Source organism: Schistocerca nitens, chromosome 9 (assembly GCF_023898315.1).
Source record: "Schistocerca nitens isolate TAMUIC-IGC-003100 chromosome 9, iqSchNite1.1, whole genome shotgun sequence".
Lineage (NCBI taxonomy): Eukaryota > Metazoa > Arthropoda > Insecta > Orthoptera > Acrididae > Schistocerca > Schistocerca nitens.
The window spans coordinates 156,037,243-156,055,595 of NC_064622.1; the positions used below are offsets into that span (position 1 = coordinate 156,037,243).

Genomic DNA, 18,353 nt, shown 5'->3' on the forward strand with positions numbered 1-18,353 from the left:
TCAATATGGATTCCGGAAACAGCGATCGTGTGAGACCCAACTCGCGTTATTTGCTCATGAGACCCAGAAAATATTAGATACAGGCTCCCAGGTAGATGCTATTTTTCTTGACTTCCGGAAGGCGTTCGATACAGTTCCGCACTGTCGCCTGATTAACAAAGTAAGAGCCTACGGAATATCAGACCAGCTGTGTGGCTGGATTGAAGATTTTTTAGCAAACAGAACACAGCATGTTGTTATCAATGGAGAGACGTCTACAGACGTTAAGGTAACCTCTGGCGTGCCACAGGGGAGTTTTATGGGACCATTGCTTTTCACAATATATATAAATGACCTAGTAGATAGTGTCGGAAGTTCCATGCGGCTTTTCGCGGATGATGCTGTAGTACACAGAGAAGTTGCAGCATTAGAAAATTGTAGCGAAATGCAGGAAGATCTGCAGCGGATAGGCACTTGGTGCAGGGAGTGGCAACTGTCCCTTAACATAGACAAATGTAACGCATTGCGAATACATAGAAAGAAGGATCCTTTATTGTATGATTATATGATAGCGGAACAAACACTGGTAGCAGTTACTTCTGTAAAATATCTGGGAGTATGCGTGCGGAACGATTTGAAGTGGAATGATCATATAAAATTAATTGTTGGTAAGGCGGGTACCAGGTTGAGATTCATTGGGAGAGTGCTTAGAAAATGTAGTCCAGCAACAAAGGAGGTGGCTTACAAAACACTCGTTCGACCTATACTTGAGTATTGCTCATCACTGTGGGATCCGTACCAGATCGGGTTGACGGAGGAGATAGAGAAGATCCAAAGAAGAGCGGCGCGTTTCGTCACAGGGTTATTTGGTAACCGTGATAGCGTTACGGAGATGTTTAATAAACTCAAGTGGCTGACTCTGCAAGAGAGGCGCTCTGCATCGCGGTGTAGCTTGCTCGCCAGGATTCGAGAGGGTGCGTTTCTGGATGAGGTATCGAGTATATTGCTTCCCCCTACTTATACCTCCCGAGGAGATCACGAATGTAAAATTAGAGAGATTAGAGCGCGCACGGAGGCTTTCAGACAGTCGTTCTTCCCGCGAACCATACGCGACTGGAACAGGAAAGGGAGGTAATGACAGTGGCACGTAAAGTGCCCTCCGCCACACACCGTTGGGTGGCTTGCGGAGTATGAATGTAGATGTAGATGTAGATGAGTACCTACTGCAGCCTACATACTTCTGAATCAGCTTAGTGTATTCATCTCTTGGTCTCCGTCTACAATTTTTACCCTCCACGCTGCCCTCCAATACTAAATTGGTGATCCCTCGATGTCTCAGAACATGTCCTACCAACCGATCCCTTCTTCTAGTCAAATTGTGCCACAAGCTCCTCTTCTCCCAAATTCTATTCAATACCTCCTCATTAGTTATATGATCTACCCATCTACTCTTCAGCATTCTTCTGTAGCACCACATTTCGAAAGCTTGTATTCTCTTCTTGTCTAAACTATTTATCGTCCACGTTTCACTTCCATACAGGGCTACACTCCATACAAATACTTTCAGAAACGACTTCCTGACATTTAAATCTATACTCGATGTTAACAATATTTTCTTCTTCAGAAACGATTTCCTTGCCATTGCCAGTCTACATTTCATATCTTCATCATCAGTTATTTTGCTCCCCAAATAGCAAAACTCCTTTACTACTTTATGTATCTCATTTCCTAATCTAATTCCCTCAGCATCACCCGACTTAATTCGACTACATTCCATTACCCTCGTTTTGCTTTTGTTGATGTTCATCTTATACCCTCCTTTGAAGAAACTGTCCATTTCGTTCAACTGCTCTTCCAAGTCCTTTGCTGTCTCTGACAGAATTACACTGTCATCGGCGAACCTGAAAGTTTTTACTTCTTCCCCATGGAATTTAATTTTACTACACTCAATTATACTTGCTTTAGTTTTTTTTTTTACGTTCATCGTACAATCTCTTTTCAAGACAGTACGCACTCCGTCCAGTTGATCATCTAAGTCCTTTGCTGTCTCTGGCAGATTTACGAAGTCATTTTGAGTGTTGTTCACGTCCACTGAGAAGAGATAATTAGTAAAATTAACTTCCTCATTTTGAAGTGTGGACCAATAATTTTGTAATGGACTCCGACTGCAATACTTATTGCGGAGTGGTCACCCTAAAAAGGACAATCACGATAATTGTGACCCGCGAAATTGGACTATTTACGTCGATCTACTGTCGAGTTACAGAAAGCAAAGGAGCTGGTTGCCCTTTAAGGGCATTCTCAATAGGCAACCCTATTATTCAGCATTCACCGCAGAAGCGAAAGCGACTGAAATGACTGCCAGTTTGAAAGCGACGGAGGCCCCAATTACTGTCAGCTAGGATGCAGGGCGCGCGAGGGGCCCAGACTGGTGCAGTGCCAGCGGAAGAGGATTAGAACGGCGAGGAGGGGGTGTAGGGGGGGGGGGCGGTGGGGAGGGGAAGAGAGGTGCGGCACCACCACAAAGCAAAGAGGTGGCTCGCAGAAGCCGTCTAATGGTGTCCGGCGGCCCCCGCTGATTGGCTGCAGAGTGCACGGCCGGATCGCGCGCCCCCAGGGCGCTCAATCACTGCTAATTGTCGCCTAATTGGTTGCTCGCCCAGGACGTGCAACGCCACAGTTTCCCCCCTCCTCACCCCCACCGTTCCCTTTAATTACGACCTCTGCTGTGCCGCTGGTCTCCTGAAGCCGTGTACTCCCACCATTCACCACCATATGTCTACCTTGCCGTCGTACCGCAGACATTTTCCAGACCTACCATCACCTGACTCCTCACAGCGCGTAGCACTTCCATCGAGATGGCTATGTCACACATTTAATGCTCTACTCTTCCGCCATTCCAAAAGTTTCATATTCTTTCTCAAACTTTGTACTGTAGGTATCTCTACAGTTCGAGTCTCGGTCCGGCACACAGTTTTAATCTGCCAGGAAGTTTCATGTATCTCTTTTGCTGAACTGGAAGAGCAGTTGAATGGAACGAATAATGTCTTGAAAATACATTACCAGATTAATATCAACAAAAGCGTAATAAAACTAATGGAATGCACACTGCGATAAAAAATACCTGTACATCTTGAAGCATGTACGTTTGAAGTGTGACTGAAATAACGTAACTGACAGTATCAAAATAATTATGAAAAATACGCCTCGATTGCACAAACTACCTGGTGTTTACCTAGGTTAAGCGACTTCTAATCAAGCTGCGGGCCTATGGGGTATCGTCTCAGTTGTGCGACTGGATTCGTGATTTCCTGTCAGGAAGGTCGCAGTTCGTAGTAATGGACGGCAAATAATAGAGTAAAACTGAAGTGATATCAGGTGTTCCCCAGGGAAGCGTCCTGAGACCTCTGCTGTTCCTGATCTATATAAATGACCTGGGTGACAATCAGAGCAGTTCTCTTAGGTTGTTCGCAGATGATTCTGTAATTTACCGTCTAGTAAGGTCATCCGAAGACCAGTATCAGTTGCAAAGCGATTTAGAAAAATTGCTGTCTGGTGTGGCAGGTGGCAGTTGACGCTTAATAACGAAAAGTGTGAGGTGATCCACATGAGTTCCAAAAGAAATCCTTTGGAATTCGATTACTCGATAAATAGTACAATTATCAACGCTGTCAATTCAACTAAGTAGCTGGGTGTTAAAATTACGAACAACTTCAGTTGGAATGACCACATAGATAATATTGTGGGGGAGGCGAGCCAAAGGTTGCGTTTCATTGGCAGGACATTTAGAAGATGCAACAAGTCCACTAAAGGGACAGCTTACACTACACTCGTTCGTCCTCTGTTAGAATATTTCTGCGCAGTGTGGGATCCTTACCAGGTGGGATTTGACGGAGGACATCGAAAGGGTGTAAAAAGGGCAGCTCGTTTTGTATTATCACGTAATAGGGGAGAGAGTGTGGCAGATATGATATGCGAGTTGGGATGGAAGTCATTAAAGCAAAGACGTTTTTCGTCGCGACGAGATCTATTTACGAAATTTCAGTCACCAACTTTCTCTTCCGAATGCGAAAAAATATTGTTGAGCCCAACCTACATAGGTAGGAATGATCATCAAAATAAAATAAGAGAAATCAGAGCTCGAACAGAAAGGTTTAGGTGTTCGTTTTTCCCGCGTGCTGTACGGGAGTGGAATGGTAGAGAGATAGTATGATTGTGGTTCGATGAACCCTCTGCCAAGCACTTAAATGTGAATTGCAGAGTAATCATGTAGATGTAGATGTAGATGTAGGTTTCAGCGTGGGTAACCACACCTTCTTCAGAACAAATATAAAACATCTTGCCTAAGTAGGCATAGTCAAAGGCTAAAATCAACACCTACAGCGGCAAGCCCCCTTAAAAAACTTTTACAAATACACGGTACATATGTACCAAGTCAGTAATACTACTTATCTCAACCCTGTGTGTGCTGCCTCGCCCCAGCCAACGTACGATGGTCACAGGCTCTCCACCGAACTGAGGCACCGCAGGCTGCTCACTTGCGCGGCTATCGAAATCGCTGCGCATGCGCGTGGCCAGGAAACGCGCTTCTTATGCATGGGAGCGGGATTACAAAGTTAACACGGATCGGGACCTAACTTATTGCCAAAAGTTGTCGCACAAATAGCAAATTGAGCAAATGATAAAAGCGATGATGCGGCTATTAAGACAAATTTAATAGCAACGCACGACAAACTTTGTGCACTGATGGTAAATCAGCCACAAGCTAATATGGAGGCCCCAGAATTAGGTAGAAATTACAACTAAACTAAAAAGATAGCTATGCTAAGGACGTCATTGTTAACGGATAAAACCGCACTGATAATATCTGCAGCAGAAACAACCATAGTCGCTACATCGCCATAACACTAAGCGGCCGACCAGGCTGCAACCAGAAGACGTTAAAGATTTATAACATACCTTGGTTCCATGATTTTATAATTACATAGAAGCCAACGAAGATACATAAAATACCTCCTAGAAGCGCGCAGCAATAAGACAATATAAATGGTGTTCTTCTTGGCTACCCAAACCCTCATCACAGGAGGGAAAACGTACCAAAGTGGGGGGGGGGGGGGGGGGGAGAGGGCTCGTTACCATCCGTGAACACGCTGAAACATAGGTAAACACCAGGTAGTTTGTGCAATCGAGGCGGATTTTTCATAATTATTTCGATACTTACGATTGCTGACGCGCTGCAATGCTGAAAGTTCTTAACTGACAGTAGCCTGCATCACACATATTACAATGGGAATGGCATGTGAACGTGTATTTTATCTCGTCGCTTATGAGCTTTGCCCGTACTGTACTTTTCTGATTGCGAGAATGTAAACGGTCAATAACTTTAAACCAAACCGAATCTACATGAATATACGCAACACAAAACTGAATCTGATGCAACACTATTGATATCAAATTGGCCCTGGTAATGAAACAAATCTTGATCAATTTGAAAATAATGTTCCCTCTGCTTACTGAATGCCATCCCTGAAATAATGCCGGCCGGAGTGGCAGTGCGGTTCTAGGCGCTACAGTCTGGAACCGAGCGACCGCTACGGTCGCAGGTTCGAATCCTGCCTCGGGCATGGATGTGTGTGATGTCCTTAGGTTAGTTAGGTTTAATTAGTTCTAAGTTATAGGCGACTGATGACCGCAGAAGTTAAGTCGCATAGTGCTCAGAGCCATTTGAACCATTTTTGAAATAATAATATTTCTTAACTTTATCTGCACAACGATAAAGCTCTTTGCACTGCTCTCTGTTAGTACTTTAAATTGTATAGTTAGCATACACGTACTGTGCAAGGCTGTTGGTTAGCAAGCATTATAATTAAATCGAATATGACTGCGACAATAAGTTCTTGAGCAAAATAGTGAATGAAGCTGGAAACTGATATTGACTTGTGGTAAGTAACAATATAGCACTGACTTTAAAACTTGTATTTTACTCTTTGAAAATTAATAACGCTCACAATTAACATACAATAATCCGATTATACATTAACCATCAGATTTACGAAATCATTGGATGTGGGTGCCGTACACTGTCTCAATCATCACTTATGAATATGCACATTGTGTAGGTAACAAATTTCTTTAACCTTCATTATTTCCAGTTTGGTATCTTGCAAATAAAAATCATTACTGCCCGTAGAAAGTAAGTATATATCCAGCACACATCAGGTACAACACCTCTTTACACTTGAGAGTCCGCCATTCATCTCTCTATCTAAAGTTACTTTCACACATTACTCACAATACCTTGAACCAGCGATTGCTGTTGAGCAGCGATGCTACTACTTGTACGTCTGACCATCTCTGGTTCAATATAAAACTGTCTTACAAAATTTTAGCCTGTGTATATACCTTCCAACCTATTAGTGGGTAATAGCATGGAGTGTGTCCACGGTTCACCTCGTAATGGTCTGAACTCTGCTGGGGACACTTTTAATGAATGTCTGTCTAAGAGTGTCAGCTCCTTATCCCTCAAGAACTGAAACCAGACATGATTGTTGTACTGGCATAAGCTGTCGCCAGCACACGAGTTGGCGAAGCTGAAGCGCAAAGATCGATTAGTAGGTGCTGGATCAAGTGTGTTTATCACAAGAGAAACCAGAGAAACACCCACAAGCAACACACCGCCAACACCCTCTCGACAATAGGTATTTAGGCATCCGTCACTGACCAGAGGGCCTCCACTCAATCATCCAGTTTGGCATCTGTCAGTTTAGTCACAGAGCAGTTTTAGTTCATCACAGACTACGACATTACAAAGCGACCAGTTTAGTAACTGTAGTGGGACTAGTTTACCTCAACCAATATTGTTCTTTACTAGTAGTCAGAACCCAAAGTTAGTAACAGCAAGATAACTGAAATGGACATTACATCAGTCTGCAAGAGGACTACTATTGATGAGCTTGTACCATAAAGCATGTACTCCATTCAAGTTAAGTAAATATTCTCAGTTCATGTAAATGAAGAACTGTATTAATCCACGTGTGCATTTGTGTTGTAAAAAGAGGATACAAGCCACCCATAACAACATTCTCTCCTTTGCTTCCTTGTGGTACAAGGCTATACAGGTGTGATGTTGGAAACTTCAGTTGCAACTCTGAGCAGTGTAGTCCATTTCTGCAATGTTATTGTCCGGAAACCATTGTCTCACATGTGCTATATTATGACAGACTACAATAAGAAAGGCTTGTCCGTTGTCACAACACAAGTACCATAATTTCGGTCTCCAACAACACCAATGGCAAATGTTTTATAACAGATAATGTCTCTGTCATAGTAAGCCTCCAATCCTTGTAAAGGCTTGTCACTGCCTCTCACCAAAGCAAGAGTCATCCATGAATTCCCTGTTACAACTTCATTCGTTGTACAAGAAAACGTAATCTTACAGCCAACAAATGTTATTGGACCACTAAGTATCTCCTCTTGAGACACTGGGTTTGGTGTCTCATTAAAACGGAAAACAGTCTTGTAAACTGGCATTCTGCTCCTCCTAGCAAATCTCCTGCGGCGGTACGGCATGGCTGTGTGCTGCGTGCGGCTGCCTGCAGTCGACTGACGCAGAAACAGGAAGCGCGCCGAGACCCCAGCGCCAGCCTCCTGACCGCAACTTCCGGCGCTGCCTCTTATCGCTGTTGCGCAATCTTGATTTTAGTGCAACACGGGCCTAGTAATTCTAGGGCCCGTGTTCCCCGGCTGCCTCGCTCAGCGGCTAAGTCCCACTCAAGGACACCCGCCTATAAGGCGGCGCACACAGCTGTTGCGCAATCTTGATTTCAGTGCAACACGGGCCTAATAATTCTAGGGCCCGTGTTCCCCGGCTGCCTCGCTCAGCGGCTAAGTCCCACTCAAGGACACCCGCCTATAAGGCGGCGCACACAGCCATACAAGTTGCGTGTGCGCCGCCTTATAGGCGGGTGTCCTTGAGTGGGACTTAGCCGCTGAGCGAGGCAGCCGGGGAACACGGGCCCTAGAATTACTAGGCCCGTGTTGCACTAAAATCAAGATTGCGCAACAGCGATAAGAGGCAGCGCCGGAAGTTGCGGTCAGGAGGCTGGCGCTGGGGTCTCGGCGCGCTTCCTGTTTCTGCGTCAGTCGACTGCAGGCAGCCGCACGCAGCACACAGCCATGCCGTACCGCCGCAGGAGATTTGCTAGGAGGAGCAGAATGCCAGTTTACAAGACTGTTTTCAGTTTTAATGAGACACCAAACCCAGTGTCTCAAGAGGAGATACTTAGTGGTCCAATAACATTTGTTGGCTGTAAGATTACGTTTTCTTGTACAACGAATGAAGTTGTAACAGGGAATTCATGGATGACTCTTGCTTTGGTGAGAGGCAGTGACAAGCCTTTACAAGGATTGGAGGCTTACTATGACAGAGACATTATCTGTTATAAAACATTTGCCATTGGTGTTGTTGGAGACCGAAATTATGGTACTTGTGTTGTGACAACGGACAAGCGTCATCATCTCCGAACTGTTGCTCTACTGAATGCAGTGCATAGTGCTGTAAAATGTGTTCATTTCCAACAACATTTAGTTTTCTTAACCACAATAAGTGGACCGCAACCTAACACTAAAAACACCAGTAGTGGATCAGTGCAGATATGAGTCCCAGGATAGAGGTCATGGTGCAATCTGATACTAAGCCCTTGACTAAAAGTTAATTGTGTGTCTTAAATTCAAGGTGGGCTGTTTGCCCAAGCCTCTCCAGCAACTGTGTGACATGAAAACAGCAGCGAATTCAATGTCAGTATCCATTGTGTGGCTTATGTCATCAAATCAAGGTCACTTTCCACCTTCTCCCTCCACTTCCCTCTTCTACCTCTAGAACAATAGGAAGACTTAAATTAACTTCCCTCCTCCCTCTCCCCTTTTTCTCTCAGTAGGCCAACTGTGTGACACACATCATTAGTGATATGTGCACCATAGTGATATGATCAACTGTCGATGTGGTCTTATCCCAATCAAAGTGTAGTTTTCTTTTTTGTAAATTATAAGAGGTATAGATACGAAAACAAATTAATTTATGGTTTATTAACAATATTTTGTCTTTCATAACAAACACTGATTAATTAACCATAGGCTTTCTTCAGCAATGAAGTTTTGCAAAATATTTAATTTTTGTTAATACTTTCTTCTCTACTTCAGTATTTAATAGGAAACTACTTATACACATAAATACATAAACATACCTTGTTTACATCAATACTTGCAATTTGTACAGAGATAATTCGTATACACATACACATACAGATATACTATTTTTTATGATAATACTAGTAAAAAAGAACCTATATACTACATTTCCCATGTAGTCCTTAAAAAATTTTATTATTATTATTTCTGATACGTCTTTTACACAATAGATACTTCTTTGACAGCAATTCGGTTTTTTACAGCAAACTTTTTTTCTTGACATGCATTTCATTGTTTTATATCACTTTTTCAATGTATAGATTTTTCATTATTTTTACATGGGAAATGAGGCATTAATTTACTGCTTGCTGCAATTAGTAGAAGGTGGAGGACACACACATACGCACACACACGCAAACATAGGTGTGTGCATATGCACACACACCTATTTACACTATAACAGATGATCTACACTATTGTTCTGCACACACTTGCACACACATTTCCTATTTAGAACAAAAAACCATCCACTCTCAATCGCCCCCAAAACATTTGTCTTTAAAACGCACAAGTTGACTGTCTCACAGTCAGACGCTTATTTTGAGCACCATATGTGGAGGTTGAGATGGAGCGCTGGCAAACAGGCACTCCTTGTAATCATCGATTGACACCACATGTAGCATACCTTAACATGCCTTCGGGCAGGACCTGTCTCAGTACAGTATGAATTAATTTTGGATCTGAGATCCACAAACTCCACAATCTGTGACCCATTTACCTTCTCTTTCATAAGCCAAATAATCTTTCTGTTTTGTGGCGTTGTGCCATAACGATTATTGGCCACTTATCATGGTGTGTTCAGTTTGTTAGAGTGTTACCTTATTACTTCATATGGGTCACAGCCTTTTACCCACCAGATGAAATTTTGTGTATCCATATAAAACAACTTTGTATCAGAAAAATTAGGTTTTGTACACACAAAGTGCCATAAGTATATGTCAAGTTTGGAGAGCTGCAGTATACACATGTCGACACAGACAGACTTTGGGGAGCTCTACCAAAACCTCAGCCATCTCCAGACCAACTAATCCTTGACTGAACATAGTGGCCCATTTAAAATTTGGCCTGGCGATATAACATCCCCTGCACCATAACATTCATCCCAGTGGAAAACCATACACTGACGGCTAGCACCATCTATAGGAAAACTCTGGTTTCTTACTTCTACACCTGGTATACTTTTCTTACTTAACCATGTTTATCAAAAATTGCTTCCTCCTAAAAATTTTATATTTCTGTTGGCTTGGTGGAGCGGGGAATGCTAAACTACCTAGCTACACCACAGGTCATATGGTCAGAAATGCGTTCAAGGGAGGTATACCCATTTGAAAGTGGAGGTAAAAGATATTTCACTATGTAGGTATGAGTGACTGTAAACATACATAAGAAACCACCAGGCAAGTGGGAATGCCACTCCGCCGCACCTTCGGCATCTGCCTTCTCTCCCCCTCGCGCATCCTCTACGATCTCATCCCCTTCCCCCACCTTCTACTTTTCCTTGAACACATCCGCACACTATATATTGTCCGCCGCCTTGATTCCACTCAACCCCTGGTGTCTGCCTTCCTCTCCACCCCCAGCCAATTGCCGCACCTTTACCGTTGTGTCCCACCCTCTCTCTCTCTCCATCACTGCACCCTCCGCCTCCTTTCCCAACGCAACTTCCACCTTCTACCCCTCCCAGATGAGTTTCACCCTGACATCTACCCTTCCTACCAACTCTGACCCCATCTTCCTCCTGCCTCCTCCTTAGGGATCCCTCTCCTCTCCCTCCCTTCTCCTGAGCGGCTTCCCCCTCCTACTCCCCCTCCCTCTCTTGTGCTCCCCTTCAGTGTCTCTGCACTCCCTCCTGCCTCGTCTTCCCTCTTCATCTCCTGCCCCACCTGTCTCCTGCCTCTTGTTGCACCCGTTGACGCCCCTACTCTTTTCATCCCGCCCCCTCCCGTGCTCCACCTTGCTGTCCCCTCCATTTCCATCCCCTCCCCTCGGCAGGTCCCACCTGGCAGTTTTATTTTTCACCGTGTGTGCTCCAAGTGGATTTAAAGTGTGTTGTTCTGGAGTGATTTTAATACTGTGGCCAACTTTTAACATGTGCATGTGACTTCAGTGCCTTTTTTGTGTTCCACGAATCGCCAACTGTGTTTTTTAACTTTATATCGACTTTTTTAATTGTCCCCCCATGAACGCTCCATGTCAGTGTATTTTTACCTCCATTATCTCCCCTTACTCTGTTTATGTCCCCCTTTTTATCGCCTTATATGTAACATTTTATTCTTTTATTAGTTGTCATGTCACTCGACCCTGGAGCGGCGGATAATGCCGCTGACAGTCCTCCCCTGCCCATATGGGGCAGGGAAATGAAATCACAATAAAGAAAAAAAAGTGGGAATGCCCCATCTGTAATAGTGTTTCAGTTCCACACTCAAAAGGACACTAATGCTGTCCAAGACGACTGTGAGCTCTCTCGACGGTACTAACGGGCATCTTCATCACTGTTGCTGCGGGATAACTCTGGCGTGGACGTGCGTGGTTAAATGCAGGGCTGCGAAACGATGACCTGGTATACAGACGAGGAACAGGGCGACACGGTCCTTATATACAGAGGGGCAGATGGCAATGAGAGGATAGTAGCACGACTGTACCGGTATAAGTATCCTCGCCGTCCGGCAACTTCACCATAAACTGTTCCCTACTGTGTTCCGTCGTTTGTGTGAGATAGGCTCGTTTACGGAAATGGTTAACCGTGAAAGGCAGATGCGCCTGGTACGTACACAGAACTTGGAGCAACAGATTTTGAACACTGTAGAACATGGCCCCAGTATCAGCACCAGAAAGTGCCCGACAGCATTGTGTGGGGCAGACGACCGTGTGGAACAGTCGTCATGACAATTGCTACTACATGTATCACTTACAACGTCTGCAAACCTTAGTACCTACGTTTTGCCTCCTCGGTGACCCACTGTGGACCAACTGTCTTGCTTCAAAACCTGGGCATAATAGAAAAATGGATATAACATCCCACAAAACTGTGTTCCCTCTAGGATCTTTGGGCTGCTGATTAGGAATCTGATGTCAGACAAAATGGCAGATCCAATTTGGAGGATCAAAAATTATAAATTTAGCGGATTCGAGTAAAACTTCGTGTATAACGCGTTCTGAGGTTGCCGATAAGGAGTAGGAATTGCCGTACTGAAATGTTTTATTCAATACTTTGCATTTAACAGCCGCAATCGTAGACACATTCGTCGCTTGTGTCATTATTGCTTTCATAAGGGTCGCTGTCGAATTGTCCGCTGGGAGGTGGTTCGAAAAGCGGACCTTTTACTCAGGTGACATCTGTTTATGTTTCATCAGTTGCCCTTTTTTGGACTGTCGATGTGAATGGAACCGAAGATGCGAGAAGTCAGTAGAATACGACGTGCATCGTCTCCTCAAGTGAATATTTGCGTGTAAAATCTAGTCGGTAATGCCGGGTATCCTTATTCCGAGCTTCTACGCATCTTCACGTAGCTGACCAGTCGGAAACGCAGCAGCTTCGATTATGCCAAATCCGTGCATCGAAACTATGTGGACTGATGTCGGCATCGGACGTTATTGTAGAACATCCTGAGTCCTGTGAAGTTGGCACCTGAGTTTCGAGATATATACATTATTTGAGTTCTTGGTAGGAATGTTTTAGTTCTAGAGTTCTCTTAACAAAATTTTAATAGTTGTGCAGAATTTCGCAAAACAAAAAAAAATGTTACCAGGAGAAAAATTATTCGTGTAAAAGAATAGATGGTCACAATTCCGAATGGCTCCCTAAGAATTCTACAGAAAACCCAAAATGATATTTTTTTGTTCAGGTAATAGTCTATGTGAGAATTACAATAATGAGGGACCCATTTTTACCGTGTGGCACTTCCACGACAGAGAAATGGCCGCTGACTAAAAAAGTGTAAATATGTGGGTGCAAAAACATGTGAGTACTATATTATTAAGGTAATAGGAGAGCCATTTACAAAAGTAGAGCCACACAGAGGAAATTTTGCAGCCAACGATTTTTTATAAAGTCGGTAGTAATTCAGTCTTAAGTCGATATACATCATTACGCCGGTTAAAAATATCATTATATAGTTTTTGCTTTGCTACCCATCTTATTTTATCCTGACAACTAGAGAGGATCGTTGTCATATATTAAACGAGTAACACAAACAATATCCGAAATATGTGTCGTAGTATGATGCACCGTTTACCATCAACTGTCACGGCAAATATCATATCTACTTGAGACTGGAATGACACGCCAGCATTGGTCTAGTATACTCCAGTACAGTCTACGCTAAGTTTCTCGGGACTAAAGTCGGAACGTACACCTTTTTATTATATTCTGTCGATTGTGGCCATTGTGGCCCATTGTACAACGGTTTTATCGCTGGTCTGTTGCACAGGCCATCGTGGTCTAGGATTTCTATCATCCCATTCACAGACGAGGCTATCTTTACAAGGGGCAGTACCATCATCCCTTACAACACTCACCTGTGGCCTATGGAGAAAATCCACGGTTTAATACCAGCGAAACATCAGCACCAGTTCAGCCTCAATCAATTGGTGGGGATTATAGGCGACCGCCTCGTTCGACCAATCATTTTTCCAAAACGTCTCACAAGCGAGATATATCTGCACGTCCCGCAGGTGACAAAATCTTCCTTGCTAGATGATGTGCCTTTGGTTGTACGAAATGTAATGTGGCTACATGATGGTACTCCAGCTGACCGTATTTTATCTAGCTTGGCCGACAGATCGGACGACGTGGTCCAGTAGCATGACCTTCCCGGTCGCCGGACCTGAAGGTTTTAGATTTCTATCTTTGGGGGGCACCAGAAACAAACTATGCGTACCCAGCCCATTTCGGACGTGCAGACACTACAAGAACACCTTCATGCCGCCTGTGAGACCATTTGGTTCCAGGATGGCACATTTGTACATATACACAGGTCTTTCCTGTGTTCGTACATGCTTGAGGTCCAAATGGTTCAAATGCCTCTGAGCACTATGGGACTTAACATTTCAGATCATCAGTCCCCTATAACTTAGAACTACTTAAACCTAACTAACCTAAGGACATCACACATACAGATGCCAGAGACAGGATTCGAACCTGCGACCGTAACGGTCGCGCGGTTCCAGACTGCAGCGCCTAGAACCCCTCGGCCACACCAGCCGGCGCTTCGAAATCCGTCGGGGCCACTTCCAACATTTCATCTAATGGTGGTCACATGACAACATTCCGTGCACTGCATTGAACTGTATAGATATGATGAATTAATGTGTGCCCTGTAGTATAGATATCATGCATTTCTGGCCATGTGTCCATTTGACCGTTTACACTCCTTATCGTTTCAGTGATGGTTCCATGCTGGTTGTCCCCATGCAGCAATATCACCATGTACAGGGTGATTCAACTGCCCCTACCGATAGGCTTTATGCAACCCACAACGCCTTCAGAGTCCATTCATAAGATTTTCATATTGTTTTAGTCGCTACATGCAACTACTAGTCCTATAGAAAAAATGAATAGGACCTTTTGCTAGGGAATTTAACTACATTAGATGTTCTACAAAAAGGTCTTGTTCATTTTCTCTGTAGGACTAACAGTTCGCACATAGAGGGCAAGAGAATATGAAAATTTCGCATGTGATGTTCGAAGGTGTTGCAGGTTGCATATAATCCATCGGCAGGGGCAACTGTAGTGTGTAAATGCAGTTGTAGCTGCCAGGACTACATGAGACGGAGTGTGACGCGTGCGCGTCCTGTGTGTCGCCAGGGTACGGCAGCGTGTCTCCGCGGACTCCGTGGGGGAAGGTGGTGACGATCGTGTACGCGCTGGTGGGCATCCCGCTGATGCTGGTCTACCTGTCGACGGTGGGCGACGTGCTGGCGCGCAGCTTCCGCCGGCTGTACGGCCGCCTCTGCGGGCTGGGCGGCGGGGGCGGCGCCGGCCACCACTCGAGCGCCAAGGCAAAGCTGGCCGCCGCCGCCGGCGTCGGCGTCGGCGTCGACTACCCACACAAGGCCGTCAACAGCATCGCCGCCGACGGCAAACTGCTCTACCCGCACCACAGGCACAGGTAAGTCCGCCCAACTGGTTCAGAGGCAGACCGTCTGTTAAATCAGGCCTGTTCACCGATCTCCTCGGGCGAGCTGGCAACCTCTCGCGCGTGGCAGCCTCAGGGGGAGGAGTGAGATGGCAACAGAACAGGAGGGGGGAGGGGAAGGGAGGAGGATATTTTTTTTTTCATGAGTCATCTGACACTGGTTTAGTGAGGACCGCCACGAATTCCTCCCCTGTGCCAACCTCCTCATCTGAGTAGCACTTGCAATCTACGTCCTCAATTATTTGCTGGATACATTCCAATCTCCGTCTCCCTCTAGAGTTTTTAAACTCTACAGCTCCTTCTACTACCATGGAAGTTAGTGTTTGATGTCTTAAGGGGAGCCAGAACGATCCATCTCGACCATGTTAATTTTAGCAAATAGAAGGAACATTTTTTCTAAGACCATTAAACACATTGCTCTGAAATTTGGACTACATGTTCAGTGAATATTTCTCTACAAAGTTTTAATGCCATGTTGAGAAATATTTATTAGTTTTTGTTTTACAAGTTTCTTAAACAGATGCTTATTTTCTTCTCTAAAATTTTGCACTTTTTCCTCTATAACTCTTGAATTATACAATTCTTTTTCAGAATTTTTTTTATAAAAATGAAGGAAAAGAAGTAAACAATATTGTGTATAAATTTCATTGATATACTGTTAGCAATTTTTGATAAAATGTTCCTCAAAGATGAAAATTTTATGGTTACGGGAAATGGCTTCCAAAGTTTTTTAATACATCCCTGCCCCATATAATGGATTATCAGCATTCTCTTCTTTTTCCAGTGTTCGTTTCCTTTTCACTGGTCTTTCTTGCCTTTTGCTGCATGTTGTAGGCTTTTGTCTCTCCTTCGTGTACCTCTTAGTCTTTCTTCATCAATTAGGCGCATTGTGGAAATGGTGTTGTGTCCTGGTTGGAAAACTAAACGTTTGAGCGCATCACATTTGATAATGTTTCCTTCATTGTATGTTGCCGTTGCATCATACACTCCAAAATGCAATGTTTTTATCTGTACAAACACTCTTTTGGGAATCCTAATCCAAATTTAATTATTTACACCTTCATTTGGATTTTGTGTTTTCCCATGTAAACACTTTTCCAATAAACTTGGCTGTGATAAATCTCTGAATATGGGCTTCATTACGTCAATTACAGCATTTGGCGAACTTGTTTTATGAGTATATTCCTTTCCTGAATGCTTACACCATGAGTCATCACCTGTGGGGCACAGTGCATGTTGTGGGTGCTCATTTGTTGATACAGTAAGAAAAAATAATGCCCATACTGCTCTTCTCATATGCTCAATGCTTCTTGTAATTTGCCTAATTGCACACCCATAATACCTCTGCAATCTATCAATTGCTTCATCTGTCAATCTTCCTGTTCCTCCAAGGGTATTACCATCACTAAGCTTCTGGGATCCTAATGTCTGCTTTAGTTTGCGCAAGCGAGCCCCCATGCGCTTCTGCACATGTCCAATGCGCTTCTGTTTTTTAATGCGAATTTCATTGCCATAAAGTTTGAGTTCCTCTACACCTTTAATCCCTTATAATCACCATCTCCTAGACAGTTAGTGTATCGTACATTATACCACTCCTGTGATGTGGAAACAATTGTTTTCACTCCCTCTGCTACCATCGCTGCACTCATGCCGTGAAAATTTGCTTCACAACTTTCACTATGTTCGTCCTTGGTATTCCCCTTACATCTGCAATGTTTTGAGAGATTAGCAACATCAATTACTTTGCAACTGTCTCCAGTGGTAACTGTCACAACTCCATTTAGAGATTTATTACCTCTAAGTGGCCATTATCCATCTAAAGCAACAGTTAAATCTCTAAAATTCACATTATCTGTCACAGCTTCTTTAGCTGCTTTCTTCGTTGTTGCTTGAGCAATATCTTCTGCAGAAGATCCCACCAATTCATTATAAAATCCAAACTTGGTTGGTGGTTTTGGCAAGTTCATAATTCCACATAACATTGTCCCTGCAGCACTGCCCTTTCCAATGCAACGCAAGCCATACACTAGTCTAACATTTATATCGTACACCTTCTTTCCACTATTACCACTACGAGGAATAGTGTTAGGATTAGAAAACGAAACTTCTGCAGCACATTTGTTACACTTCAATAACATTTTACCTGCCAAACCAATGTGTGGAGTTATTTTCAATTCCAGTCCTCTTTCTTTGCAAACTTGGCATAATACGTTATGTTTCAAAGTATTAGAGAGCAAGGAAATGTTAATTATTTCATTAACATCTTTACTGTCACTTTCATAGTTTTCAAATTTTTCTTTGCTGTCACAAAGTTTCTTGCTGGAAGAAGTTCTATCACATTCATTTGGAGTAGTCGGTGAAGCCGTCTGAGCAGCGTCTCCCTTGTGCCTTTTTTTAAACACTCGATTGCTGAAACGGGGCATATTGAAATCCACAAACCAAATACGTAAAACAGGTACGAGCAAAATTCGTCAAATACGCAAAATTGAACAGCTAAACAACACAAAGCAAACTCCACAAGTCAACACATACGGTAAAGCGTTTATGTTTACCGATATGAACATTCAGTTGTCACAGAGATAAAGCCATACAACGTTGGAAAACAAAACACTGTCTAATTCCGCAAAGATACCCTGCTTCCAGCCAGCGAGCGGCGCCTTCAGAGGTGACACACCAAGTCGCTACAACCGTTTACGCGGCGCGTCAACTTTGCAGCGATAAAAAACACACTTAGATTTCACTTGGAAGGGTGGAGCTTGATTTTTTTATTCAGAAAACTCCAAATAATTTTATAATGAAAAAAACCAAAAAACGTTAATTTTGTCATTTTCATCGTTCCGGCTCCCCTTAACAGTCTTTGCTATGTATGCCTTTCCTCGCCAATTCTACGGAGAACTTCCTGATTACTTTTACCAGTTTTCATCATTGTTCTGCAGCATCACGTCTCAAATGCTTCGATTCTCTTCTTTTCCGATCTTCTCACAGTCCACT

General features: G+C 43.6%; 1 protein-coding gene across 1 annotated transcript in view; it reads left to right on the forward strand.

Moving 5' to 3' along the window:
• Positions 1-18,353, forward strand: part of LOC126204068 (potassium channel subfamily K member 16-like) — a 366,558-nt gene that overhangs the window by 242,385 nt on the left and 105,820 nt on the right. Inside the window, exon 4 of the mRNA XM_049938489.1 lies at positions 15,032-15,335. Within this exon, the coding sequence (XP_049794446.1) occupies positions 15,032-15,335 (304 nt within the window). The remainder of the gene's footprint in view (positions 1-15,031; positions 15,336-18,353) is intronic.